This window comes from Myripristis murdjan, chromosome 21 (genome assembly GCF_902150065.1).
Source record: "Myripristis murdjan chromosome 21, fMyrMur1.1, whole genome shotgun sequence".
In the NCBI taxonomy this organism is placed as follows: Eukaryota; Metazoa; Chordata; class Actinopteri; order Holocentriformes; family Holocentridae; genus Myripristis; species Myripristis murdjan.
In genome coordinates, this window is record NC_044000.1 from 28,100,727 (window position 1) to 28,128,118 (window position 27,392).

A 27,392-nucleotide genomic window follows, 5' to 3' on the forward strand; every position below is an offset into this window, starting at 1 on the left:
AGTGCCTGGAATAAATCATCAGTTTTCTTTGGACGATATAGGAGCTGCGTCCGCTGTATAAAATCTATTTTGGCAGTAAAACACGGCATATGACAGCGGCAACAAATATTATGACATTGTTAGAGTTTGCAGTGAACTTAAACAGTGCACAAATACAGCTTAGAGCTTTACATGGCCAGCTGGCAAGGATTTGGCATGGCATGTTTGGATATAATAATTTCAAAGCTGTCATGTTTGCCTCCAAGTGACGGATGGATAGTGGCCAAGACTGTGCGCGTTCATCTAAAATCTTCACTGACCAGCAGATGTACAACAGGCCGATGAAATGTTTACTTAAGGAACAGCACTCACACTTAGCCAAACTCAAGTGTAGACGTCAAACTAACATGAAGTGACAGCTTCTCTTCCAGTCATTTGGCTGAAGTTGCTGCTGCATTCGAGGCAGAAAGCTCAGTCTAACAGGCTGAGAGCAAACCGTCCTCGTGACGGCAATATTCTCTTGTCTGCGGTGAAAAATGACAGGCTTATGCAACGACATGAAATCAGATCTTGCAGAGCAAAATGAATCCTCTGCACATCGAATTTTCAATGACGGGGAAATCTAAAATTATGATCAGATTTAATACAGAACCGAGTGCCACTGCAGGACTCAGGTAAATAAATAATAAAGTTCCTATCCTATCCTAGTGCAGGAGGACAAACCAATTATACCAACGTACACAGAGGCATACTGAATTTGGGAAAAAAAAAAAAAAAAACTCAACTTGTGGTGCAGTGGTATGTTGACGACCAAATAAAGAGAGCATCGTGGATTTCTTTCCATCGGTGGTGTTGAGGGGAATAAACATTAACCAGAAAAAATGGCCTTCAAAATGTTGATTAATCGTGTGCACCTTATTGTTTTTTCATGACGGTTCCATTTATGGTTATTTCCAAAGCCTTGAATGTTTTCAAAGAAACCTCCTGACCTCCATTCTAAGTGAATTTGTGCCCGGGAGCCTGATGTGGAGACGTTTCGGTTTGTTAGGTGTTCAGTGTTTGTCATACTTGGGTTTTCAAAACATGATGTTAAAATAATGTCGGATTAATCATGTGCTTGCAGACGACTGTGTGCAAATTCTGCTGAACTTTTATAGCTTAATACGTTGTGTTGCAACTGGAAAAAAGACAACTTTTTTTTTTTTTTTTTTTATTAAAAAAAAAAAAAAATAGGAAAATTACCTGCAGTGCCTTACCACCAAGCCACTCTACAAATCTTATTTTTTTAAATATCCTCCTGCTTTTTCAAAGTGTTCCTGTCAGACGGTTCCTGCATGGCGTTTCTCTCTCGGCTCAGGGAGGCGCAGCAGGAGGGAACGTTTCACTGCAGTTTGCTGTTCTGTTGCTTTTAACATTTGATTACAAAGAAGGGCCCATTTTCTGTAAATGTCAGGCCCGGGTCAGCGTTAAAAGGCCGTGCTTGGAGGTGAAGTCATCCCCATTTTGAGCAGGTGACCCCGTCCTGCAGGTGACCCCGTCCTGCAGGTTACCGTGGTTACATCAAAGCAGCCATTAATTCCTCACAGCGGGGAAACCACACTGCAAGATACCGCAGGACTGTGTGTGCAGCCATAGAGTGTGTGTGTGTGTGTGTGTGTGTGTGTGTGTGTGTGAGACTGGGACGGGAAGGGTGGGAACTCAACACACTGAGCTGCCTGGATGTGACCTGAGAAGACGGGAGAGGCTGAACAGAGACGATGAGAGGAGGACGGACTAGGTCGTTCTCCTTCAGTTTTCTGTTCTACGATTTTTCTGTTCTACTTTTCCTGAGTTTGACTTTACTGCTTACAGAACTCTGTGCCATTCTGGAATAATGAGAAAATCAATGTCAAGATATATGTGGAATATCAGTGTGCAACATGACATCATGTGAGTTACACCTCCATCTTTACTCAGAGCTGAATAGTGTCTCTGCTTCTTCATCACATCAGAAACTCACTTCAGCTTTTTACTGCACTGTAAGTACACACACACTCATGCACACACATACACATACACACACACACACACGCTTATGTTGCCAAACTGCAACGCCTTTTTATTACAGAAATAACTCAGATTAACAAGTGTTTTACTAATGTGTACAGCAATTTAACCAAAACGTCACATTTCCATAGTATTCCACATTAGTCTGAGTTTAGTTTTGCAGTTATGATTTCAGAAAAATGAAAACATAGGACCTTAGATTTACAGTTGAGGTGGAAATAAAAACAAAAAACGTCAAATTGGCACAAATTGCATTTGTTTAGCTCCTGTAAGGTGTGCTGACGTTAGAAAATACTTGACAGAATACTAACAGGCTTGGCTCGCTGAGGAAACACTGGACAAGCACGGCCGCTGATCTCATGTCAGAGTGTGAAGCTGTCAGGAGAAACATCACCAGAAGCTTCTGGGTCTCCTCTGAAGAAGCTCCTCCTCAACACAACCAGAGAAAAAACAGCAGACACTCGTGTTCGGGAACTCAGAGTCAACATTAATCATCAAAAAGCTTCAGAGAGAGAGAGAGAGAGAGAGAGAGAGTGTGTGTGTGTGTGTGTGTGTGTGTGTGTGTTCAGAAGTAAATGTCCTGGAAGAGGTTTGTTCCCATCACGATGTAGGCGTCCTTCTCCTGCGCACTCATCTGTTCCACCAGCTCGGGCCTCTGGCTCACCTCTCGGTAGGAGAAGGGCCGGCCTCCTACCATCACCATGGGTTCATCCCCAACCTCCTCAAATTCATCCTCCTCCTCCTCCTCCTCTTCCTCTCCCCTGTGCTGTGCGGCCACGGCAGGGGGGGGTGCGTGGGGAGAGTCGTCGTCGGATTCGCTGGTGTCGCTCTCCGAGTCGCTGGCGTTGCCTGTGGCAGATCCCAGCGCTCTGGCGGCGGCGCTGGCCCCTCCCGCGCCGGATCCGGCCGTGCTTCTCTTCTCGTGGATGAGGAGAGCGCGCATCACTTCTTCATTTTCATCGGAGTGGCCGATGCCCTGACTGTCGGCGCCGTCCTGGACTCCAGGTGTAAAGTCTGCAGCTGTGAGAGCGAAACAAAACAAATATTACGTTACGGGGAAACTGGCACTACAGGGGAAATTCTGTTTTAAAAGAAACCAACTTTAAGAAATAAAGAGGCTGTAAGACACAAAGATCTTCCGATGTGGCGTGGCAGGTCCTTCCAGGTTCCTACAAAGGCTAATGGCCTCATCAAGCAATACTTATTGTGGGACAACGTCTGCGTGAAAACTTAATTTGAACCATGTCTACTTCAGATCACATCTCTATTTCCAGGCTCCAAAGGTTTCCAGGATCATTACGGACGGACGCACAGAGACACACCTCCCAGACAGGACTTTCAGAGGCCTAATTCCTGCAATTTCCACAACATTGGATTTTATTAATGAGCAATCGTTGCTCAGCCATGCACTAATCAAGCCTCTGATTGCTTCAATTTGGCAATTACAGTTCAATGGGAGTCTGCTGAGGCCTGATATCTGCATGCCCTTGGGTGAGGAAACAATATTAGCTTAAGATGCCTGGAAATAACCTGGGCTGACCTGTCATGGCCTCTTTCCACTGCACAGACACTGAGCAGGGATGGGAGCTTAAGGACATGGAACAGCTCTGGACTGGCCAGTTAGGATCAAGAGATGGACTCAGAGGGACAGACAGTCTTGTTAGGAGACAGGAAGACATGAGGGGTGAGCAGAGATCAAGGAAAAGAGGGAAAAAACAAATAAGAGAAACAGGTATAGCCGCTAACTTCCTAATGACGGAGATCATAAAGGAGCAGGTGTAGCACAAGGAAAGCTCGCTCACAGTTGTTGAGGGCGTCGGGCTCGCTGTAGGCGCCCTGCACCGTGCTCTGGGTCAGCCACACCGGCCTCTCCCGGGCTGCCTTGGCCTCGCCGGCCTTGCTGCGCTGCTCGTCCTGCTCCTCCATGTTGATCACCACGTTCTGGGTGTACAGGTCGGCGTAGGACGAGCCCTTGTTGGACCAGGCCTCGCGGTGCGGGCCGCCTGCCGAGGTTCCTCCAGACGCTGCAGCGCGCTCGCGGCTGTTGAGAAGAAAAATAAAAATAAAAAGAGAATCCCCGTCTGTTTAAGGTAAAGGAACTCATATTGTGTGGAGGCCCAGGTTAAAAGGTAAAGGTTGACCCTTTTCACAGGTCACAGGTTGGTACTTTGGTTATTAGGCCTTGGTTACTGGGCCACAGTTTGCTTAGTATCAAGGAAAACACTGAAAGGACTCATCATTCATCGTTCTTTAAAAAACATATAATAACAATTTGACAGAAAAGGCTCAGGAGGTCAGATGCACCCTGGGAACAGAAAGCGTTTGTATGCGGCTCATGGAGAAGGGGATACAGGCCTGTGTTAATGCTAACTGAATTAATCTTACATATTCCACATTGCTGACTGACAATTTCACATCATGCTCATACAAAACTGAGGAACTGTGGAAAAATACAGCATTTATCCATGTGGCACCACACATGTATGGTTCAATGAGCCAAGACCTGCAGAATCACAGCCTCTGATATAGATGATATATCTATCTATATATCTATATATATCTATATATATCTATATATATATAGATATAGAGAGATATATATAGATATATATATCAAACCTGCTGCATGCAGAGATTTACATGGAAGATTATTCAGCTTTTAAGTCATTAAACACATTTCAAAAGGATTCTACAGGGAATACAAGGTAAATACTAACAGCTCTGTGAGGATAATTAGTTACAAAAAAAATAAAAAAATAAAATCATATTTCTTATTTCTAAGATGAGACAGTTAAATTGGTGCTTGTAACTGTGAAAAACTCTACAAAAGCGAGAGCCCAGAAATTGGATCAGTTTCCCTGACAGTGAATTTTAGATTGCCTTTGTGGGCCCACAGAAAATTTGTTTTAGCTTGTATTGCCAAAATAACTTCATTCCATTGTGGTGCAAACACTTATAAAGTAAAAAAATGAGCCAATAGCCCCGAAAAATCTATTACTGCTATCACTGCTGGCAGCAAAGAAGGCCTCCCTTCTGCTGCAAGTGAAGCTGCTCCAGGATGTGACTCCTGAGGAAGGAACATAATTTCAGTGCGGCTGTGCAGTTTGTTTGCTGCCGGAGAGCAGAGACAGGACGATTTCTACCCGACTCGACAGACCTCTGTTTGAGGGCGGGGATCTCAGCGGGCTCGGGCTCCAGCAGGTCATGTGACAGGTTCACGTCTTCGGTCTCACGCAGCAGCACGTAGATGGGTTCGATCTGTTCGTTGAAGCGTGCCACCAGCGTCCTGGCGTCCTTCTTGGGTACCACAGACTCATCCTCCTCCACCTCCGTCTGGCAGAAGGTGCAGCGAAACGTCCCTGAGGGCGGAAGGAGGAAGAGCATGAGGAGGAAGGAAGAGTTAAGCTGGGATGAGCAGAGCACCGGCCTCCAGGGGGCTGATGGGTGTTGACTTCCACTGCCTGGTATGAGTGTTGCTGGATGTCCCTGATGCACAGGGTGACCATGTGTGCAGAAGAAACATATATTTGAAATGTTTTGGTTTGACAATAGCCTAATCTCTACAATTTAGCTGAAACTGCGCAACATTTGGAAATACATCTCACAAGAATAATGTACCTCATGTCTTACCTTAAGACAAATTTTCTTCTGTCAAGTATTTGTAATATGGTGTTGTTTTTGAGCGTAAATAAAACAAAACTCCAAAACAACAAGTATGTATCCAACAGAATATAGTGCGTCACCCCCAAATCCCCATCTTAAATGTCCTCACACTTCTAAAATAAAACCAATGCTATTAAAGTGCCAATTAAAATTGATTTTATTTTGAAAAAGTAAAGGTGTGCGTATCTGGCAGCATGGTCTTACATGGTTGTGTTTACTTAAGTCGGACCACAACGCCCCCTCCCATCTCCACTAATCCTGTATTTCCATCTCGTCAATCAGATCGAGCAGATGAACGAAAACGTAAATGATCACGGGGCCCAGCTCTTACAGAGGTGCTAAAACAAAACAAAACAAAACACACAGTGTTGAGCCTCCTGGAGGGGCCAACTTAAATCCCCCATGGTAACATGGGGATAATATACTAATAGATTCATCTGAATATAACAGTGTCATCCCACAAGCCGACTGGCATTTGAATGTTGAATGTACCAAAACATTCCACAGCCAAAACCCCCGGGCTGCTGCCTGTCTGCTGCCTCAGTGCAGGCTGCAGGGCGTGCTGCCTGTCTGTCTGCTGCCTGTCTGCTGCCTCAGTGCAGGCTGACCCTGTGCGGTCCCTGTTCCTGGGTCAGTATATTGTTCATTTGACAACAGAATTGGGCTTCTGCTGATGCTCATCCTGGATTATGGCACATCACATCCTGTTTTCTGGTAAATGGGGGAGGGGGACAGAGATAAAGCAAAAGATACAAGGAAGGGACTGAAAAGGAGAATGACTGCGGAAGAACGAAACTTCAAGTGAGAGAGAAGAGATGAGCATGGCAGAAAAGGTACAGTAAAATGGACAGTAAGCTGGAGGATGGAGAAGTAAAATAACAGCAAAGATGTCAGGATGGAGGAAAGAGAAGGAGAAGGAGAGGGCACAGAGTCTTCTGAGATTGCATTAACATGGTGGTTGAATAATGCATGGCCTGGCCTCAGCAGATAAATCCCTGGACACACACACACACACACACACACACACACACACACACACACAGAGGGCCCGCTGGTCAGGTGAGTTTGACTCTTTACTCACAATAAAAGTCTCTTTACACACAAAACAACAAGCTGTTGTTCTCCAGGCCATGAGAGCCTGGAGCGTGTTCACAACTTCTCCATGAAGCAGATTAGTAAACACAGCAGATAAGACTAGAGTCTGTGTGTGTGTTTGTGTGTGTGTGTCTACTGGTCTATGAAATGTGTGAATCTGTGCATAACAGCTACAACCCAAGACACCAAGCACTGTTACAGATAAGTGTGTATGTGTGTGTGTGTGTGTGTGTGTGTGTGTGTGTGTGTGTGTGTGTGAATAAGTGCTTCTGATTTAATTCATTGGTTCCAGAAACCTTCTTTCTATAGAACGCATACAAATACGCAACTACACATAAAGCATGCAATTAAAATACATACTGTAAAACTGTACATATGCACACACACACACACACACCCCTTCCATCCCACCAGTTAGAGAAGGGGATGTAGGGCCATCTGCTTCTCTGGCTCTTTTCAGTTTCAATAAGTGGACTGGTTCCAGCATTAGCACAGACCCTGTCTGCCCTGTGTGTGTGTGTGTGTGTGTGTGTGTGTGTGTGTGTGTGTGCGTGTGTGTGTGTGAGAGAGAGAGACAGAAACAGTGGTAGATGTTAATGATGCATTGATGCCACTGTTTCAGTGCTGTGCCAATCCGATTCCTTTCCTGCGTCTGCAGCTCAGACTGTTGATCCAAACTGCTGCTTGTTCCCTCCCTGAGTGAAGTCCAGGCTCCTGCAGGCCAACAACATGTTATGTGGGATTTCTGTTAACGTCACCGTCTGACTGTGAGTTACAAACATGGACTGTTATGGAGGGGGTCGAACCCGGGCGGCCCACCAAGACAGGTTTATCTGACAGGTAACTCTTCAGCATCTTCAGTGTCAGCTTTAAAAACAGGAACAGTTTCCATCTGCTAACTTCTCTTTCCTGCTCGCTCTCTGGCAGACGCCTGTGTGGGCCAACATCATCACATGACTCGTCTGCATCTATGAATGAATTCACACATCAGCCTACACCAACTCCATTCAACTGCCTGCATACTTTATGCAAAACAGCTGTCTGAACCACTGAGACTGAAACTTCTTCTCTTCATTTTCTCTTTCTCTCCCTCTTTCTCTCTCAGCTCTTCCTTGATGTCTTCTTTTTCCCGGTTCCCTGGCCCCTGGCCAGAAAACAGGGGCTGAAGAAACTATTTTACTTCTACTCCTACACAGCTAACCACTTTTCTGTTCTTTACCCAAACCCACACACACACACACACACACACACACACTATTCAATTACAGTTCAATTCACACATTTGGCAGAAAGCGAAATACATATGAGATTTTTTAAACTCCACCAGCAAAGATCAGTTCAGGACAGAACGACATGAGGCTGTGGATCTGGTCCAGAGGACAGAGGAGCTACAGGCAGGGAGGGGATGGACAGAGCGCGTAAAGTGCACAGAGGAAAGAAGAAAGCATAGAGGCAGATTTTTTTTTAATTATATGAGGGGTTGTGTGATCCATCAGGTCAGAAGGTGTTCCCTAAGAGCTGGGTATTCTGAACAGATAGCCATTGGTACTTTTATTATTGCTGTACCTTTTTGTCTCTGTGCCACCAAAATACGAGAAAAGCTTTGAAAAATCAGTCATGCAAGAGACAAAGTCAAGCCCCAGAGCCCTTGAGCAAGGTACTTCAGTGGCTGATGTGTTGCTGCCACCCAATACTGCTGGTGGCATTAAAAAAACATAAAATTAAACAAAAGAAATTGGTAATTTTTCTTGCAAAATGCCAAACACTTGACAAAGTGAGAGCAAAAACACAAAAAAACATTGTAATGTAAAAACTGGACTGGCTTATCAGCAGCACTGCAAACAATTAACAGATCAAGCTGGGCTGTGATTTGGCTGCTTGGCCCATTTTTTTCTGTGACAGACAGGAAACACAGAGGCAGTTTGACACAGCCAGGGGAAACAGGACAGTCAAAACAGAGAAAAATGTAGTAATTTTGTCTGTCGAGGGGAAAAGACCCGGACGCCAAGATGCTGTGATTTGTAGACATGACGAGCGCATACACGTATACGTTATGCACAGAATTTCAAATGAAACCATTATCAGGTCCGTATGAAAAGTTGTTCTAATTCCACCAACAAGTCGATAGCTTCATGAAAAGGACTTGCAAACATCACAACAGCATTTGCCAAAAACGTGAAGCCAAACTGAGCTGAAATGAGGGGCTTAGTCCAAAATGCATTCCAATTCAAAAGTAACAGTTTCTCTGGTGATGTTTTCTCACGGCTTGAAGTTTGTCATGTAGTTTAGTTTTGTCTCCATTTCCATGCAGACAATGCCACTGCAGTGCCAAACTGTGTCACAGAGCGCGTTGGTGTGTGTCACCCTTGAGGACGGAGGGAGTGCGAAATTTGATCTAATTTTCCATCGTCAAACTTCTGTTGTATCTGGAGATTTAACATAATCTGCAAAGCAATTGTGGACACACGAAATCAAGTGAACACAAGAATACGAGTTGAATCATTTCCCTGGACACAATCGCAGACAAAGTCAATTGTTATCTCAGCTGCCAGGCAAGTCCTCTGGGTCACTGAAACCTGTTGGGCCAAGATCCTTTTCCACAACACACAGCCACTGCTAACGCCTGCAAACCACAGCGGACCTCCTGCTAAATGAGACGCTGACAGCCGGCGCGTGGTGACAGAAAGTGACCAGCAGCTTCGGTGACAGAGCGGAAAATTAGAGTGAGTTTATACACTGATACCTGGCTACAGAGGCAGGAAACAGACATGAACCAAGGTGTCATACTGTCACTTCAGCCACATCAGAGAGCGGGCAAGTACAAGAGCAAAACAAAAGGAAAAAAAAAGAAAAAAAAAAAAAAAAAACAATTGGTTGAAAGGTGATGGCAGGACAGAGGAGGCCTCCCCCCGATGAGACTGTTGACTGAACCATCAGAGGCAAAACCAAAAATGAATGTGACAGCTTCCTTCACACCTCTCACAGCTCGGAGAAGGTTGGTGGACCAAAATAAAAATGAATTCTGGGAGAACTCCCTTCAGAGGAGGCTTGTGAAAATATGTGTATGTCAAGGTTTCTGTGGTTTATCAGCTAAAATCACCACTTTATTCAACACAAAGACATCACCTTAGTTATTAATGTTTCCACATTTCAAACAGTTATCAGTCATGTCCTGCTGCCATTTAATGCCACCATCATGCAAGGTTGCCCAGTACAGCTTTACACTTTACTGAAAAAAAAAAAAAAAAAAAAAAAAAAAAATCTCCATCTGAACAAATCAGTTTTTCATCTTCAAAAGTGGAAAGTGGAAAAAAAAAAAAAAAAAAAAAAAAAAAAAAATATGCTCTAGGTAGAAAGTGATAGGCTACTTGATTTAAGAAAGTTCTGGAAACAAGCTGATTAGTTTTGGAAACAATGGGAACATCTCATCCCACTGGCAGATGTTCTCTCTCTCTTTTTTCTGACAAATAATATTTTTAAAGATTATAAAATGTTTACCACTGAATATCGTACTGACTTATTAAGATGGAGATTTTTGGCAGTGTTTGTTGGTTTGTCTGTTTTTAATCGGTCAAGTTGTAACTGGGGCTGCACTAATGATTACTGTCCTCATCTTTTAATCTCTTGATTTATCTTCATCGATCAACTGATCATTTTGTCTATAAAGTGTCAAAAACAATGGTAAATGCTCAGAGCCAAGTTACCAGAGCCGAATCAGGTCTTCAAATTGCTTATCCAATCTGATCAGCAGAGATCAAAGTTTTCATTTTCTAACAATATGAATGGAAAAAGGAATATTAACAGAAAAAAATTAAGTAAATCCTTGAATTTGTGAAGCTGTAACCAGCTAATGTTTGTTATTCTGACTTGACAAATAACAGAAGCTATAAATCGAATATCGATTAATTAGAGCATGTTAATTTCATGTCAATCGACTAATTGTTTCAGAACGAGTCTGAAGGAACTTTTGCCTTAAGGACCAAAACATCAGGGGACGATTAGGCTGGAGTGGATCTCAGGAGGAGAGAGAGAGAGAGAGAGAGAGAGAGAGAGAGAGAGAGAGAGAGAGAGAGAGAGAGAGAGAGACTTTTGACTTTTATCACCTTTATTAAAACATCTCCAAAGCTACAGATTCAACTAAAAAAACCTAACCACTGAATACAATACACAAAGAGATTAAATAGAACTAAAACTAAAGCCACTGCCTCACTCCTGAAAACACTCGAGACCCGCCTCCAAACAGAACTGTACAAAACAAATATACCAAGACACTACCTGCCCACAGCATAACACAGAAAAAACAAAGTCCCAGTCACAGACAAATCAAAAGTTCCCCATCCCATAATGCACTGACAGACTCACATACACACCAAACAAACTCCCTGATGACGCAGGATGATGCCAGGGTATGCCTTCATTCAGCACCCACAGGGGCCTGTGTTTTACTTGCTCAAACAGATGGTATGGACACTTTAAATGTGGAAATGCAGCTACAGTTTGACTGACTGACCTCGACTTTGTTCCTGTATGAACACTTCTTTTTCACGCTTCTTCCGACGTAAGAAAAATAACTATTTCAGCAAGTTTATCCCAGCTCCATAACTCAGTTTACTTTGTGAACACAACCACCGAGAGACGCAGGGGGCCTCTGCAGTCTCAAAGTTTCAAATTCTACAGGCAGCAGCTTTAAAGGACAGAAATAATAACGTATACTTTTAAAATTATTTTATAGGACGGCCACTCTGTTCTTCCTAATTTTAAGCCCAAAGCCAGTTGCCGTTTGAGCCTTGCATAACCATGAAACTGTTCCTGTCTCCTCCTCAAAGCCTGACAGCAGCGTCACAGAGACGAGGCTCTGAAGGCTCTTTGTTAGTGGGCAGAGAGATGAGCTGTGGCCGTGTCGGCTAATTACGGCTCAGCTCTCTTCTCAGATGGAGGGGATGGACTGTATGTTCCCTTTCAGGTCCTCTTTGAGTGTCTCCAATACTTTACACTAATCCTTTAATGAGAACTGATTCCACTATAGGCTGGTTTTGTGAGGACATCACTTTCATGAGGCAGTCTTAAAACCCCGCTGGCTGGTGGCTGAAGGGGGAGGCACAGGTAGAATAAATCAGAGCCCGTCCTCTAATGGCGCTGGCGAGGTAATCAGAGACAGAAGAAGAGAGGCAGCAGCATTTGGAACCTGGCAATTTAACAAACTGTTTATGTAAGTTTGACCTTTCAGCTGAGGTCTTGGTCTTTGTCCTGGGAAGTTGGTCCGGAAAATTTCAGCTGTCATCTGAGGGAAGATAACACTTCACAAAGGCATGTGATTACGTGATTGCTGCTTTATATTCTACCTGGCTGGTTTCTGCGACGTGAACAGAAAGCAGAGAGACGAAGCCGGTGAGGGTCAGAGTGCTGGTGCCAGGGAAATAAAGGGAAGATGCATTAGTCGTCTTGTCTTTACCTTATGGGATTTAATCTACGTCTTCTCTGTCTTGCGGTAAGACTAATGTCAAACAGTGTTTTGCATATCCATGCTGTGCCTTCCAACCAGAGAGATTCGCTCCTGTCTGAGACGACTTTCTTTTACGATTTTTAATTTTTACCTCAAGAATGCATATTTGACCTAATATTTTACACAGTCAGGTGTCTAAGTGTAAACTGATGCTTCTGATATTTTGTTGACGTTTGATACCTTTGAAATGGAAAATATGCACAAAAAAATGAGAAAGCTATTGCTAGAGTAAAGTTCATGTTTGAATAAACAAAATCAACAAAAAGATGAGAGATACTGTCAAACAATATCAACATCTTACAAAATAGCGAGGTAGCTTTCATATTACAAAGGAAAGACCTGGACATGCTGATATCCAATATTTTAAAAATAAACAAATAAAAAAATTGGTGTGATATGTCAGTAAACTTTTAAATCGGTCAAACACAACTGTGTTTGTTGTGTCATTTTGAGATGAAACCAGCACCTCATGATGTAGCTGTGCAGCTGAACACAGTGAGATGAACAAGACGCTGTCTGTACATGAACGTTTATCTAGGTTAATTAGCCTACACAGAAATTAGTTTTCGTCCATTGCATGTGTTTGAGATCGTCAAACACAAAGTAATCACTTCTAATCCAAAATACCAGCCATTCCATTTAACTGGCAAATTACTAAAACATGGATCTACTTGCTTCCAATCACCTCTGGCAAAGCTAACGATAAACGGATTACTTTTTAAGCTTGCAGACTGCTCTCCAGTCGTCTTTACAGAGAATCTGGAAAGCGGACACACTTCAGTTCTCAAAGCTGTGTGCAGGTGGCCAACACTCAAAGTTACATATGTATAAACAGGCATGACTCACAAATTGTCCCTATTCCACTGGACAAGTCACTCTTACTGTAAATAAAGACAAGTAATACATCCATAATCCTGAAGAGATCATACTTTATGTGAGTTATGCGAGTCCACATGGTGATGAAAGATCCTCATTTCAGAGCGCTATCTACTGCTCTTCTTTTTCGTCATTGAGAACTGGGTTTCAATATAGTGGTAAAAAATACTGTAATTTACTAAATATATTCATCTAGCTAACTTATATTTGCCTGCTTAAAGGGATTTTTATATAGGCGACTAAAATCAGATGTGGTTACAAAGATCTGTTCTGCCAAAAGGTGACCTTTACGTCAGGTGGAATGAGTACAAAAAGGGTGCATTCACACAGCAAACCGTAAAAATGTAGACTGACGTTTTGTGCGTCAGGCTGAGCTGGAACGTCTGCACCAGGGTGGGAATTATACCGCGGCCATGACGGCCATGGCCGTCGTTGCCCCTCACTCTGGCCATAGTGCCCTGAAAATAATTGTAGCCCTCACGGCCAATTTGGCCGGTGTGCCCCAAGCAGTCAATCTCTCAAGGTTATCATGGATGCAAGAAAATCCCGAGCAGGAAAAAAGCAAATCCCGACCCAAAATGAATTGAATTTCTGCCCATGTTGGTGGCTTTGAAGCAAAGCAATGTTTTGCATGCGTGCGCAACCATTATACAACACATAGATCCGACCGAGCATTCTTAACATCGATCAGACGTTTAGAATGTGCTCAAATGAGCATGACAGCACAGCTAGCCGTGCTCAAATGAAAAATACCTCATCACTGAAAATATTACTCCACCTATATCTTATTGCCCGAGTCTGTGTGGTTTCCATGGCAACAAGAAACGTTTCACTGAAACCTGCATCAAAAGCCGCTGTCAACTTTGTTAGCCTGCATAATAGACCGTTTTGTTGTCAATTTTGATTTCTTTGGCGACCTAAGTTTGAATAAATGGCTGAATGAGCAAGATAAGACAGAAGAGAAAAAGGAGAGATACGCGAGAGTGACGAGTGAAGAGCTGGATCAGCTGGAGAGGTCAGGAAATGAAGCCGGTACGGCCCGGTCAACGTCTTGGGCCGTCAAATTTCTACAAGACTACCTGACAAACACCAGGCAAACAGCTGATTTCTCACCTGTAAGGAAAGAAGAGCTGAACAAGATCCTCCGTGAATTTTATGGAGCTTTAATTTCTATAATGAAGAGAGTGAAATGCCTTAGCAGATTCAGCACCACGGACAGTACCTGCTGAGGCAGATTCAGCACCATGGACAGTACCCACAGAGGTAGATTCAGCACCATGGACAGTATCTGCTGAGGCAGATTCAGCACCACGGACAGTACCTGCTGAGGCAGATTCAGCACCACGGACAGTATCTGCTGAGGCAGATTCAGCACCATGGACAGTCCCTGGAAGATTTTCCACGGAGATGTGCGGCTGTAACTTTGTTCTTGTTTTTAATGTGTTAATGTTATCAGTTATTGATTAGCCTATTAATCGTTATTGATTTGTTTAGTCATTATGAGTAGCCTAGGTCATTGATTTAATTAATTCTTCAATTTGTTTGCATCTGTACATTAAAATGAACATTTAATAAATCAACACATCTGTGACAGCTGTCGTCTTTATTTCAGAGGTAAATTGATAACAGCCTGAAAAAGTGATTCTATAACTCTGTTCAGCCTTAATGTGACTGCTTACTGTCCTTACTTTTGCTGCTTAGCCACATTAATCAGAGCTGACGTTAAATGGAGTGACACACCCCCAGCTGAAATAAAACATCTGCCGGTGAGTTTATGAAATTGTTCTGGCGCCGACACTGGAAAGCGGTAGCCTGTATTTAAATATATCTGTTAATATAAGTTGGTTATAGAGAAAGATCAGCTGTGCTGCTTAGTCGCTGTCACGGCACCTGTTAGATTAAAACATGACTGAGAAGTTGGCAGGAGTATAACTATCAGTCCATGAAAAAAATATTTTTTTTCCAGCGGATATTCTAGTTACAGCATGATTGAACTAGCAGTTTTGTGTTGCTGTGTGTGGTATTTATTCAGTTTTGCGAAATCATGATGTCTAGAAAACATGATAAGCCCAAATTGGCTTATTTTGTTGATAATAGTTGTATAATCGCATTGTATTTTGTGTGATTTTTTGTGTTTTGTTTGTTTGTTTGTTTGTTTTGTTTGTTTGTTTGTTTTTTTGTTTAATTGTGTGAATTCATGATGTTTATTCATAGCATAGGTTACAAGTCCACGCATTTTACTCAATGGCCAATGGTGCCCTGGCATGTGGCAACACCAAAGGCCAAATGGCCTTGCCCCTAAAATTGCATAATTCCCACCCTGGTCTGCACTGTCTCTCTTTGTGATGTGGTGTTTGGTGTTTGGTGTTTGGTGTTGCTGGTTCAGCAGAAACAACCAGGTGACCGGTTGCCTAACACCATGTGAACTCTGGGTTGTCTTTGTTTTCTGTCAGCCTGTGACGGGGTGCAAGGTTACTGTCTGCACAGCGAGATTTGACACCCGCCAGCTGAGATGGGTAGAAACATCAGAGATGAGTCCACAGGAAATGGTGAGAAAATGTTGAACGCATCACCAGCAGAAACTGACGAAAGCTCCTGGCTGTGAATTAGGTTTCATCCGCATAAGAAATTTATACTGTCTCACTGAGGAACTGATTGACCTTGATTTTTTTCACATTTTCTAATGCAATAAATATATTCAAAAATGTATTTACTTGGTATTTTTGCTCTAAAATCCAAGTTTTCTACTAAATGGAGTAGAAAGTGGAGTACACAGTATTTACCCATTTATTCCATTGGACTGAGCCAATTTTACTTTGCTGGCGAGACTTGTGATAAGCATTGATAGACATTCAAGACACTGAAATAGGATTATAAGGTTTCTTGCTTCATATGGCTGGACTGTGGTGGAATGTCAGTGCCATTTCTTCAATTTTATTCTGTAAGACTTCAAAGAAAAAATATCCTCCTTCATAAATAAAAGACTTTTTCGTCCAGTTTTTTTTTTCACTGCCTTACATTGTAAAATTTGACAATTTAGTGCAAATGAGTAAAAAGGATGAATTCTTCTGTTATTGAGTTGTATATTTCACATTAAAGTATGAATTTCCACAGCACTTTGATAAATTACACTTTGTAGGGATGTTAGACTAGGAGGAGAGGCAGAAGTTACAAAAACACAAAAAAGATTAAGGTACACGCAATTTTCTCCATTGGATTTGGTGCAAAAGTTATTACAATACATTTTCTGTAATAAGTGCAATGGGGAATGTCTAAACATGCCTTGATCTTTTTTAAAGATGTCAGACTGAAACCCCAAACAAATGTATTTTAAGTAATTTTTTTGAAGTTACTGAAATACTGAAATAATCTCCTTGCTGAAGATACTACTGCTGCTGACTCCAATCCTATCAAAGCAACCCTTCTCATCAGACATTCCTCTAATCTCAGAGGAAATCTACCTCATTCTAATTAAAAAAAAAAATGCTTAAATGAAAAGTGCTCTGGTAGAAATGCTCAAGGCTCATCAAGGCCTGCTCTGGTGGTGAAAAATGCACTTCAAGCTGCCTGTCTCTCCTACAGAATCAATGGTGGTGACAGTGCTACGAAGTCGCTGAGAGCAACTTCACTGTTTTCTTCTTCTCAAAAATCAATGTGAGAGGATGTGACAGAACTTAAAGGGACTTAGTCTGTCAGCCTCTACATTATCAGCACAGTGGTCCTGCCAGAAATCTCATTAAAGACTAAGCCATTATGGATGGGTGATGAGGAGACACAAAAACGAGTTGCAGGGTCACAATGGAAAGCAGTGACCTGAGAACAACACAACCTGTCATCTGTTCGTTGTGGTAAAGAGGCTGATAGACAGACATGACCCCTAGCTAAATCTGGGTTCAACTCCTCAACTTCTACACTCAATCTTGAGTGAAAATCACTTGTAACCCTTTGATATCAGTGATGATCAATGAAACTCTGTAGAACAGGGTGCAGAGTGAATATAGATCAGTCTCATAGGGCAGTGTTTCCAAACGGGGGTACGCGTACCCCTAGGGGTACGCGAGCACATTGCAGGGGGTACGTGAAAACATAGGCGGAAATCCCGGGGGTGTCGGGGGGGACAAGACCCCTCCATCCATAAATTTTGAATAATATAGTAATATTCAATGAAAGTGCAATGCAAGCGGTGCTAATTATAAATGTAAAATAGTGGGTTTTTAAGTGTTTAAAAGTTATGACCTCCCCCCATGCCTCACAGTGGTTTGGTCCGCATCCTGCTGCCGGCAGAGCGGCAGCTCGGTAACTTTCAGTCAGTCCGTCAGCCTGAGAGGCAGCAGCCTGATGAGAACTAGCAAGAAAACCTCCTCAAGTGAAAGCCAGTGAGTCATTTATCACACTTGTTCACCAAGCACAAGGTTGTAATATGAAAAGCGATATTTTTCCCTGCTTGGTCCAAAACCTGCCTCTTTCAGCTAACAACAGCTAATGACTGTTTACAGGCTGAAGCGAGTGCAGGACAGTGAGGGAGAGAGAGGACAGACCACAGGAGGAGCAAATACTGAGCTTTTATTCTTTCAAAAAGTCTGTCAGGATATTAATGTCAGAAATAGTTCATATTTTACTGATATTTTGAGTTTGTCTCTAGATAGATATCTATTTTTTTTTTTTTTTTTTTTTTGCATTTTAAACTGCATTATTTTGTGGCATAGTTCCATTTCATTTTCTTATTTGATCTAAAAGGGACAGTGTACAGCTCAAACATATACTGCACTATTTGATGCCATATCTTGCTTTGTTTTTTGTTGAGACTACAATAAATTTTTTTGAAGAATAGTTTGATGTAGTTGGATTATTCAAGGTATTTCCTGTAGTTTTAGAGCTTATTTTGAGTTTCTAGTTCTTGTAAAGCTACTTTGATGGACTGTAGTGGAAATAGCACAGTGAGTAAAGAAATTAGGATTATTGCTTTTAATAGCATTAACGTAATAGCCACGTATGAGTGAGGGGGTGCTCGTGGTCTGACAAAAAGGCTCAGGGGGTACACAAGACAAAAAAGGTTGGGAAACACTGTCATAGGGAACTGGTGACATTCAAACAATACCTTTCTTGAAATACTCATTTCTTGAAAGGTCTGTGGGAGAAAAGAATGGGAAATCTGCTTCTGGAGCCTGGCTGCCAAAGAGGTGGGCGTTAACGTTCCACCTCTATTCTTTTTATTATTTTTTTGGCATTTCTGCTTTATTAGATTGATATGGGATCTATAATTGAATTCGGCATCTGAACTTCTCAACCTGAGTGGTCATAGGCCATTTTTCTGAAATGCTGAACTTATTCCAACTGAGAAAAATGCCAGTGGCAGCATTTTGTCAACGTCCTTGTTAGACCATTCACTTTCTGAGACTTTAATGGCCATTTACCACAGGATTTGATGTGAAAAAAAAAAGACAGTGGCAGCTGAGAAGAAGAAGCCATGTGTGAGCACAGCCTAACCTTGGCACAAGAGTGCAATCAACTTCTCCAGACACAAGTTTGCCTGTTTGCAGTTGTCAGTATCACGAGCTCAGGTGATGAATAAATTCATAATGACCAGCAGGGACCCTGGATTACCAGGCAGCTAATATTGGAGCTCCTATTGGTGTGAATCATTGTTTTAAGGAACAGTGTGCAAAAGGATTTCTTATGCCCCACAGTATTTACTTGGTCTGTGTGGCGCCACCTCATTGAGTATCCTAGCAACAGAGCTGCTCGGCCTGTCGATCTGCTGATTGACAGATGGTGTCAACGTGGTCATTAGTGCCTCCTGCTGACAACAGACTGTGGCAATGAGCTGAGCAGGTAGCAATGGTGTAATAAGACCAAAGGCAGGGCTATGGGGGTTCTAACATATTTTGTTAGAGTGACATGCTGTGATCAATATTTGTCAGCATCAGTGTCAAAATGTTACATCTTTTTTTTCTGAAATAGCTAATTTGGAAGTCTTGTTTTATTTTACTAAAACCAGTAACTTTGTTATTCAGTTTATTTTACTCATACTCAAGTTTTGTATTAAAACAAACAAACAAACAAAAAAAAAACAGTAAAATTATGAGCAAATCCATAAATGTTTTGGATATCTGCGGATTTCATACTTAGGTTTCAGATTTCAACAGTTCCAGAAAATGAAACAATTAACTTGCAAATAGGCGGGGATGCATAGTTCCTACTCAGATGAGTAAGCTTTGGTGACTCACAGAGTGATCACGCCTTTATTTTGTTAATCAATTTATTATTTTCATAAAGCAAATCTGGGTCTACAGCCACTGGTTATTGTGTTTTATATTTCCTCTCTATATATACCTATTTATATAAAACCTTCATAATTTGCATTTGGCCACCAAAACTACCTGGGAGGATTAAGATTAATGCCTATGTTTGGTTACATGTGTGCACACACATGCACAAAAACTGAGAGCTCCTAGTGATGTGGAGTGATGTAATGTCCATTCTGCAGCAACACACTCTGGAAAGTTGCCAGCCCTCGCTGAGACACGGTTAAGAATGAGACAGAGAGTGACAAAAACAGATACACAGAAGGAAAAAGTGGAGGATACAAAGAGACAAGGGACAACAGCAAAGAAGAGAAAGAGAGAAGAAAAGGACAAAGGAACAAGTGAAAGGAGGGTGAAGGGGACACACAAAAAACAGGAGGGAGAGATGAATAAACACAGGCTTGGTACTGCTCTACCTTCTGTTTTCCAGTCAGTAACGTCAGTCAACATGTCACCGACCCCCAAAGCCCCAGGGTTTGTATCTGGGTTTGTATCTGGCCAATCCATCTGCACCCTCAAACTGCCTCATCTTTCTGTTCACTGCCTCGTTTCTGTGGGTCCTAGTGCTGCCTGTTGTTTTGAGCTGTGATGAGGAAGCAAAATTTACCTTTTGGAAACTCAACTTGTTTTTTTCCTCGGTGCAAATGCAATTCAGGTAAACAAAGCATCTCTTAAAGGAACGATTCACCCAAAATATGATATTTATTTGCCCACTTATTTAATCTATGTATCTGGCTAGTTTTTGAGTTATTGGATGAACGTCGGTAAAATTATATCTATCCATCCCCAATGTCCATGAGTTAGAGGCAATGTTCTTTGGCAAGAAACAGTTCCCAGTGAAGTGGATTATGATAGTTAGCCCTACATGTGCCACTGTTTTTGGAAAGAGCTGTTGCAGTTGAGTTTCAGGACATTTTGACAGTTTGAGCTCCACAAAACAATACCCAGTTGAACCGAAGTCCCAGGGGAACACTGCAGCAGACTGATGAAAACCTCAAAAAAAAAAACAACAAAAAAAAAACAAAACAAAACAAAACCAAAAAAAAAAAACAAGGAGAAATCGGATGGATAGACTGCACTAGGGCTTAATGGAAAAGTATTTTTTTACATTTTGGGTGAACTGTTCCTTAAAAGAACTGCTTTATGCAAACTGGCAGGAATATGTGTGAGAAACGCTGGTTCCTACGTGTTTGGCAGAGTAATCTGAGGTCCTGATAGCTGAGTGGCAGCAAAAGCTTTTCAAAGTAATTAATCACGCCTGGAGCTTATACAAGGCAGACGACAACACACCCCTACCTAAAAAGATCAGCTTTTTCTTCACCTCGATAGATAAGAAAGAGGCTGTGATAGAACTGCATGTAGATGTGCTCATAATATAGTGTCATCTCTCCAGCTCACTGTGCTGTGGCATCACATCAGGCCTAAATAAAGCCGCGGTGACACAGCCTGCAATATGACTAAGCCCACCACTGTTGCATTGTTGCAGCTCATAAACCGCTTCATGCCCACCCTCATTCCTATTTGCAAATACATCCAACTGTGCCTAATACACTTCAACATATCTCCGACAAGCCACACACTGCGCACACGCGGGAGATCAGGCAGTGAATAAAAGTTTGTGGAACTGCATGAATTACTGTTAACCTCATCCTTCCTTTTTCAAATCATCATCCTGAGTTCAAGGACCAAAACAGTGACTTTCAACGTCTGGCCCATTTACTACAGTTTACGCACATTTTACCATTTACTTACATTTACATTGCTACAAACCATTTTGCAAATCACGCAGGGGTATCAAAGATTTTACAACATATAATCAAAATCCCTTGACGTTCAAATTTGAAATATGAGCGCATCTATAATGTTCTGCTTCTGCGTCTAACCGTATCGTCGAGCTCTACCAGACTCCCCTCGTGTGTAAAGGCTGAGTCCTTACCGGAGCGGACCCGATTGGAGCTGAGCCCTTTGCTGCATGTCATCCCCTCCCGCTTCCCTGTCTTTCCTGTCTCTCTCTCTATAGCTATCGAATAAAGCAGAACAATCACATCCGTGGCTGAACATACAAAATCACTGGTATGATTTATCCTTTAAAGGGCGTTTTCTGGCCACATGAATGCAACTCATGCTCCTGCCACTTAAGCATCAGCGAGGTGGGAAAAGAGACAGCGCGATGGCACGGGGAGCCCTGAACAGCTGACAGTAGTCACCCTATTTAAGGAGACATAGCTAACAGCAATCACTGTAATGAGAGGTCTTGGAAAGAGGGCAGATGGCCTTGGCTCCTGGCTCAGTCTGGGGTGAGGAGTAAAGCCGAAAGCACAGAAATTGTCATGGCACATCATGTGACACATCTTTTTTTTTTTTTCCCCTTAAGGGCGGTCTAGCTTTCTAGATTAACAGACCTCGCTCGGGCTGGTGATGCCCCTCCTCTCAGCTGTCTTAATGGAAACAGGAAAACCACCCCGAGACAACACTAATAGATGTAGATGTAGCAGATGTAATGTTTTGTGTGCATTTGAACTGAGTATGAAATAATCCAGTCCATTTTATACGGCCTTCACGTCTTCGCCTTGATCCTCCAATCGGCCAGGCTCAGAATAACAGCTAATTACGGCGGATTTTACCGTGTAACTGAGAGAGAGAACTGCAGTTTTCACTTACACCCTCTTTCCTGAGCAAATAATTCTGGAATATGTGGAACCAGAGTGTGTTGTGAACTGCAGTTTGTATAAATTATACATGGCTGAAAGCGCTTCAAGGCATATCGGCGTCGCTCAGCACATGCTCAGTGTCCCACAACTGGGGACCGATGTCTGACATTTTTAAAAGGACACAGATAACAATACGGGATATGGTATAAAAATGCCTTTGTGACTTAAACACCAAATAACACATTATTAGATACTTAAAATTTAACGATTTGTGAACGTTGTAACAAACATTAAAAAAAAAAAGTAATCCACAGCAACAGAAAATCATCTTATGTTGTGCATCTTGCATATATGGTATAATCATAATTTATGTGCAAACTGCTCCAGTGATGGAAACGCCATACATGCGTTTATATCACACTAATGCTAATGCTTATAATTCATTCTAATTTACACAGACCTTGCCATTTTGCATTATTAACCCTGACTGGGGCTTTGGATTAATAGGCACTTATAGTGAAGTCTCCACACATCACCAGCACTGACTCAACTCTCACATGGCAGATTCATAATTTGTTGTTCATTTAATGCCTGCTATCTTACGCTGGCCTTGCCGTTTGCCACCATTAGCCCTTGTTAGCACTTCAATTAACGTTGATTTACAGCTAATTCTCAGCACAAACTCTTAATTGCCTAAAAAATAAAGTATGAATATTTATTGTGCTGTTATGACCATCTACACCTGCCTTACCTACAAACAACCTATCTAAGCATTTGGAATTTGGGAAAAAAAAAAAAAAAAAAAAAAAAAAAACTGGGAGGAAAAAGAAGAAGATTTCAAAAGGCCAATGGAGAGGAAGGGGGAGAGGGAAAGCATCTAGACATAAAGCCTGGAGACAGAAAACTGTACCACACAAGAAATTACATAGGTGGAATATTTTTAAAGTGCTTGCTCTTTTTTAAAAGAAAGGTACAATTTAATAAGCACTGGAGTTTTATGCTGTCAGGCATTTGGTGGACGAAATCCATCTGTTAAAAGTGACTTTATTACAGGACCAATTCTTGGGAAAGTTTAAATGAGTGTTTACTGCCATCTAGTGGTACGCTTCCCAACACAAAAGACAAACTAACAAAATGCCCAAAGTAATTACCGTGGAACACCTGGGGGCACCAACGTCGACTGAGGTCACATTTCTACCACATTTCTAGCTTCCGTTACAAAAGGTGGTGCCTTCAAGTCACTGAAACTTTCAGTATGTTTTCCCTTCTCCCTGAGTTTCCTCCTTTTTCTCTACCCTTTCTTAATCAATCACAATAAATATGTGTTAGGAATCCATCAATTACTTGACTACTACTACTAAAAGACTACTACTACTAAAAAAATGGCCATATTATTTATGAAGAGCAATTATGTTTCTGGAAACATGTTTACTCCAATGGCCTCACAAATTATGAATCCATTTTAAAGCTTAAAATCTGATACAGAGCAAAAGTTTTACTTAAATGTGTGGAAAGGCGTGATCACAAATATTCACATCCACTGACAGTAGATCAGTGCCACAGGGCTGTAAATATCAGGGATAAAATTTGTTTAAGCCCTTGGCACTCAATCAATCAATCTAAAGTCACAACATTTACCAGCTCTGCAGAAAACGACCATTCTTGTTTTTTTTGCAGAATCACCTTTACAAACTACTGCTTTTAGATTTTCAAAGCCATAAAAGGCAAGCGGTGTATTATTGATTGTACCTCCCTCTGACAAACATTTTGACATATCTGTTTTGACAGACAGTTGCCGTGGAAAGACATTGTGATGCTCCATGCTTGGATGGTGATACTCTTGAGTCTGTCTTCTAATTAGCTGGCTTATTCCTCTTCATTATTAAACTGTGCCCATGTGAACTGTGTCACTTCCAGCTGTGCCTGAACTGTCAATACTGGCTGCAGTTCCTATGGGTCGCAAATACAGGTTGACAGAAGTCAGAAATTACATCATGCTCCTTCCAGATATCTTGTTTTGAAAACTCTTATTGAAAGTAATGATATGTATCTGTTTAAAATCCAAAATGAAAGTGTTTGCAGCACTGCATTATCTTCTTAAATGAAATAAGCACCTAACAGGCAGAATATCAATCCTCTGTTTTCATTCTGTTCATTCTCTCCTTCCCTACACACTTAGCTCTCTCTCTTACATCCCCAATTAGGGCAAATCCAAAATCTGTGGTGTGATTATCCTCAGTATTATAGGGTCAGTGGTGTAATTACAATATTATGGGTTTATTTATCAAAATTAGCAGGAAAAATAAAACCTTACAACTAGGGTGGCACAATGAATCCAGAGGACCTAGGTCTATTAACGCACCATCTCACGCCTCTTGGCCCCTCTTTCGTTGTCCCTTTATCCAAAATCTGGATTAAGATGAAACCAGTACCAGAAACAACACGTCTTTCATTCTTCAACTTCAAATTGTTATCTGGGTGATTGAACGTTGTTCACAGATGTCAAGGAGAGCGGTGTTTACAGCCAGACAAAGTAAAGACCCCAGGTCCAACTTTTAAGACATTATGGATCGAGAGTTTCATCAAATCAAAGCATGTAAGTCCAGCAAGCACGATCAATAAAATATGATGCTTAAAGCAGGAATCGTGGCTTTTTTCAGAAATAGATATTTTATCCCTCTGGATCGTTGAGTCAGGTTCTCATGGTTAGAGACGCTCTCTATGAACCACTAGTGAACGTCATGCTAGCCGCATTTATAGGTAAGTTTTATTGTGAATGTTAACATCATCTGATGAACATCACTGAGTGTCAAGTGACTTGGTCCGATGAGACATTTTTAGTTCGATGGCATACTCATGAGCAGATACCACACTTTGTTTACTCAACTCTAAACATCACTTCGAACACTTCTCACCCTCCAAGGGAAAAACAAAACAAGGAAATCCAAAATTTCAACTTTAACTGTAAGCAACAGCTTTCTGGAAGTCCATGTCTCCTAACTCTATCCGTGCCTCCCTCACTATCTTCTTCATATCACACCTACACATAGTTATTATGGATCTTCACATCCTCAGCAGAAAAATGAAGGTGAATTGTGGAACCCACAGACTGTGTACTTGTATTTGTTTCTACCTGTCATGGGGTCAAACAGCTGGTTGGCCTCCAGGTCAGTGAAGGTGGAGAGGCAGCAGGGGCAGCGGAAGGAGGCGCGGTTGGTGGAGTCTCGCTCATCTGTCTCGATGCGCCGTCGCATGTGGTCCAGTTTATATTTGACCACGTTGACCAGCAGCCTATAAATATCAGGTTGAGTAGATATCAGACAGAGTTTTAGAATCTAATGAATATCTACATGGGAGCATGAACTGACTTTGATGTGGGATCATTGCTGGCAATTATTTTTAAAAAATCATATCAATTTCCTTCCCTTGCTTACTATTTTGGAAATTACTGTCTAAGAGTAGGTGCAGAGTATGTGACGTGAAAGTGTATTTGTACCATGAATACAGGTATTACTGGGCCTCAGAGGAGAACGATTAATACTACTGAGAAATCTGGAAGTCTTGTTGGGCTAACACATCAAAACATTTCTGATGGTAGGGGCCCAATAAAGACAATCGTGTCCCCCACCTCCCATCCCTCCAGCCAGGTGAAAGTAAAAATTTCACCTTGTCAAAAGGGAACTTTTATATAATATCCCATGTGTACTGGTAAATGCATCGTGAAAAAATGGCAGGAAAAACATAACACCTGTAGTTGATGAAATAGTAGTTGTGTCGCGTCGTCTTGCCATCGGGCGCCGTCTCCACCCTCATGCGGCACTTGACGAACTTATCGCCCTTCAGGGTGTTGAGCACTGAGCGCAGCTGCTTCCGGTCGAACTTGAGCAGCTCCAGCATGTCTTCCTCACGGACACACGGGTTGCGGATGAGCACGTCCAGGGCTAAGGCGTGCTCCACCCCATAGAAGCCCCGGACCACTTGCTTGGCGAGACGCTTCAGCGCTGCTGGGACCTCGGTCAGTAGCTCTGGCTCGGTCATCTTCTACTGTGGAGACGCCGGGTAAAGGGAGGTCACTGAGGGTAAAGGCTGACAGGCCGTCTGAGGGTGCGTGGAGCTGCTGAGAGAGCAGGACAGACCAGGATACAGCTTAGGAAGGAAAACGTCAGCTGTAGGAGATTAAATGTAAAGTGTTTAGCAGAAATGGTAAGCTGAGGGAGAACAAGAATTACAGCACAGGAAACGGTGGGGAGGGAGGTCAAAGAAGGGGAAGGAGTGTTTTACCTGATATATAGTTCAGGCTGTAAAGAAAGAAACAGACATAGAGAAACACAGTTCAAAGATTTGATTAAAAAAAAAAAAAAAAAAAAAAACATTGCTTCTTGCTTCTTCTGTTAAAACTGGCTTCTTAGCCAGTTTTAACAGATAATATGTGCTGTTGTATACCATTAAGGAGTTAAATGTGATTATTTAGTCAGATCTGGAGCATTAACAAGTAGGGCTGGGCGATATGGATGAAATCAAATATCACAATAACTTTTTACCTAAATATCGATATTGTGATGATATTAGAGATTTATTTGTAATGTGGATGATGATCAGCAGGTAGGGGCAAAAAAAAATAGCATAAACATCTTTACTGTGATGCAGTAAAGGGAATTTAAAATAAGTGGGAGGCAATATTTATATTATATCACCGTATTATCATATGCAAAACCCAAGATGATGGCTAGTCTTATATCACGATATGGATACTATCGTGATATAAGATTAGCCCTAATTGCGAGCTAGCTAACTTCATCCCTGAGTGGTGGTCCATAGCGGCCACACTGACACAAACACAGAAACAAAAAGGGTAAACTGACTGCTGCTGATGGTGATTACACTAATTAGCTAATGAAGTTAACGTTATTCTCTCAGCTCGGCACTGAAAAGCTGAGCAGTCTCTCTGAGGTTAACACCAACTTAACGTGAAAGTTACCTGACCAGCAGCAGTTTGTTAGCCGGCTACTTCACTGATCACCGTGTTTCCCCCCAAAACGCTAAAGCTACAACTTCTCTGTATGATTTAAAGATTACGAAGTGAGCTGGACTTACAGTACACACTCTTTTCCCTTTTCCCTCCTAGCAAGTGCGCCTCATTACAACATAAGTGAGAGCTTTTTTGGTTTTAGCTAGTTTCACCCGGAAAGGAAACCCTCCACCAACGTAAACAAAAGCTTCTCCGAGTGGCTGAGATGCCACATTACAAGTATCAGCCAATAGAAGCTAAGGAAA

General features: G+C 42.0%; 1 protein-coding gene across 6 annotated transcripts; it reads right to left on the bottom strand.

Moving 5' to 3' along the window:
- Nucleotides 1-2,051: 2,051 nt before the first annotated feature.
- On the bottom strand, nucleotides 2,052-27,336 carry gtf2e1 (general transcription factor IIE, polypeptide 1, alpha). Of its 6 annotated transcripts, none has more exons than XM_030080434.1 (7): nucleotides 27,213-27,336; nucleotides 26,400-26,416; nucleotides 25,867-26,235; nucleotides 25,252-25,409; nucleotides 5,183-5,384; nucleotides 3,828-4,066; nucleotides 2,052-3,045 (listed from the first exon to the last, which is right to left on the bottom strand). In XM_030080434.1, the coding sequence occupies exons 3-7, from the start codon at nucleotides 26,154-26,156 to the stop codon at nucleotides 2,591-2,593; spliced, it is 1,344 nt and encodes a 447-aa protein (XP_029936294.1). In that variant the 5' UTR covers nucleotides 26,157-26,235; nucleotides 26,400-26,416; nucleotides 27,213-27,336; the 3' UTR covers nucleotides 2,052-2,590. The 6 variants fall into 6 exon arrangements, with proteins under 6 accessions (XP_029936294.1, XP_029936297.1, XP_029936295.1 ...); XM_030080437.1 differs by having other exon boundaries at nucleotides 25,867-26,232; nucleotides 27,213-27,320; XM_030080435.1 differs by lacking the exon at nucleotides 26,400-26,416 and having other exon boundaries at nucleotides 25,867-26,232; nucleotides 27,213-27,334.
- Nucleotides 27,337-27,392: the final 56 nt, after the last annotated feature.

Coding starts and splice junctions, on each gene's coding strand:
- gtf2e1 (XM_030080434.1), bottom strand. CDS start 26,156: ATGACCGAGCCAGAGCTACTGACCGAGGTCCCAGCAGCGCTGAAGCGT. Junction 5,385..25,251: donor GCTGTTTGACCCCATGACAG/GTAGAAACAAAT, acceptor TTCCGCCCTCAG/GGACGTTTCGCTGCACCTTC. Junction 4,067..5,182: donor ATCCCCGCCCTCAAACAGAG/GTCTGTCGAGTC, acceptor TCTTCTCAACAG/CCGCGAGCGCGCTGCAGCGT.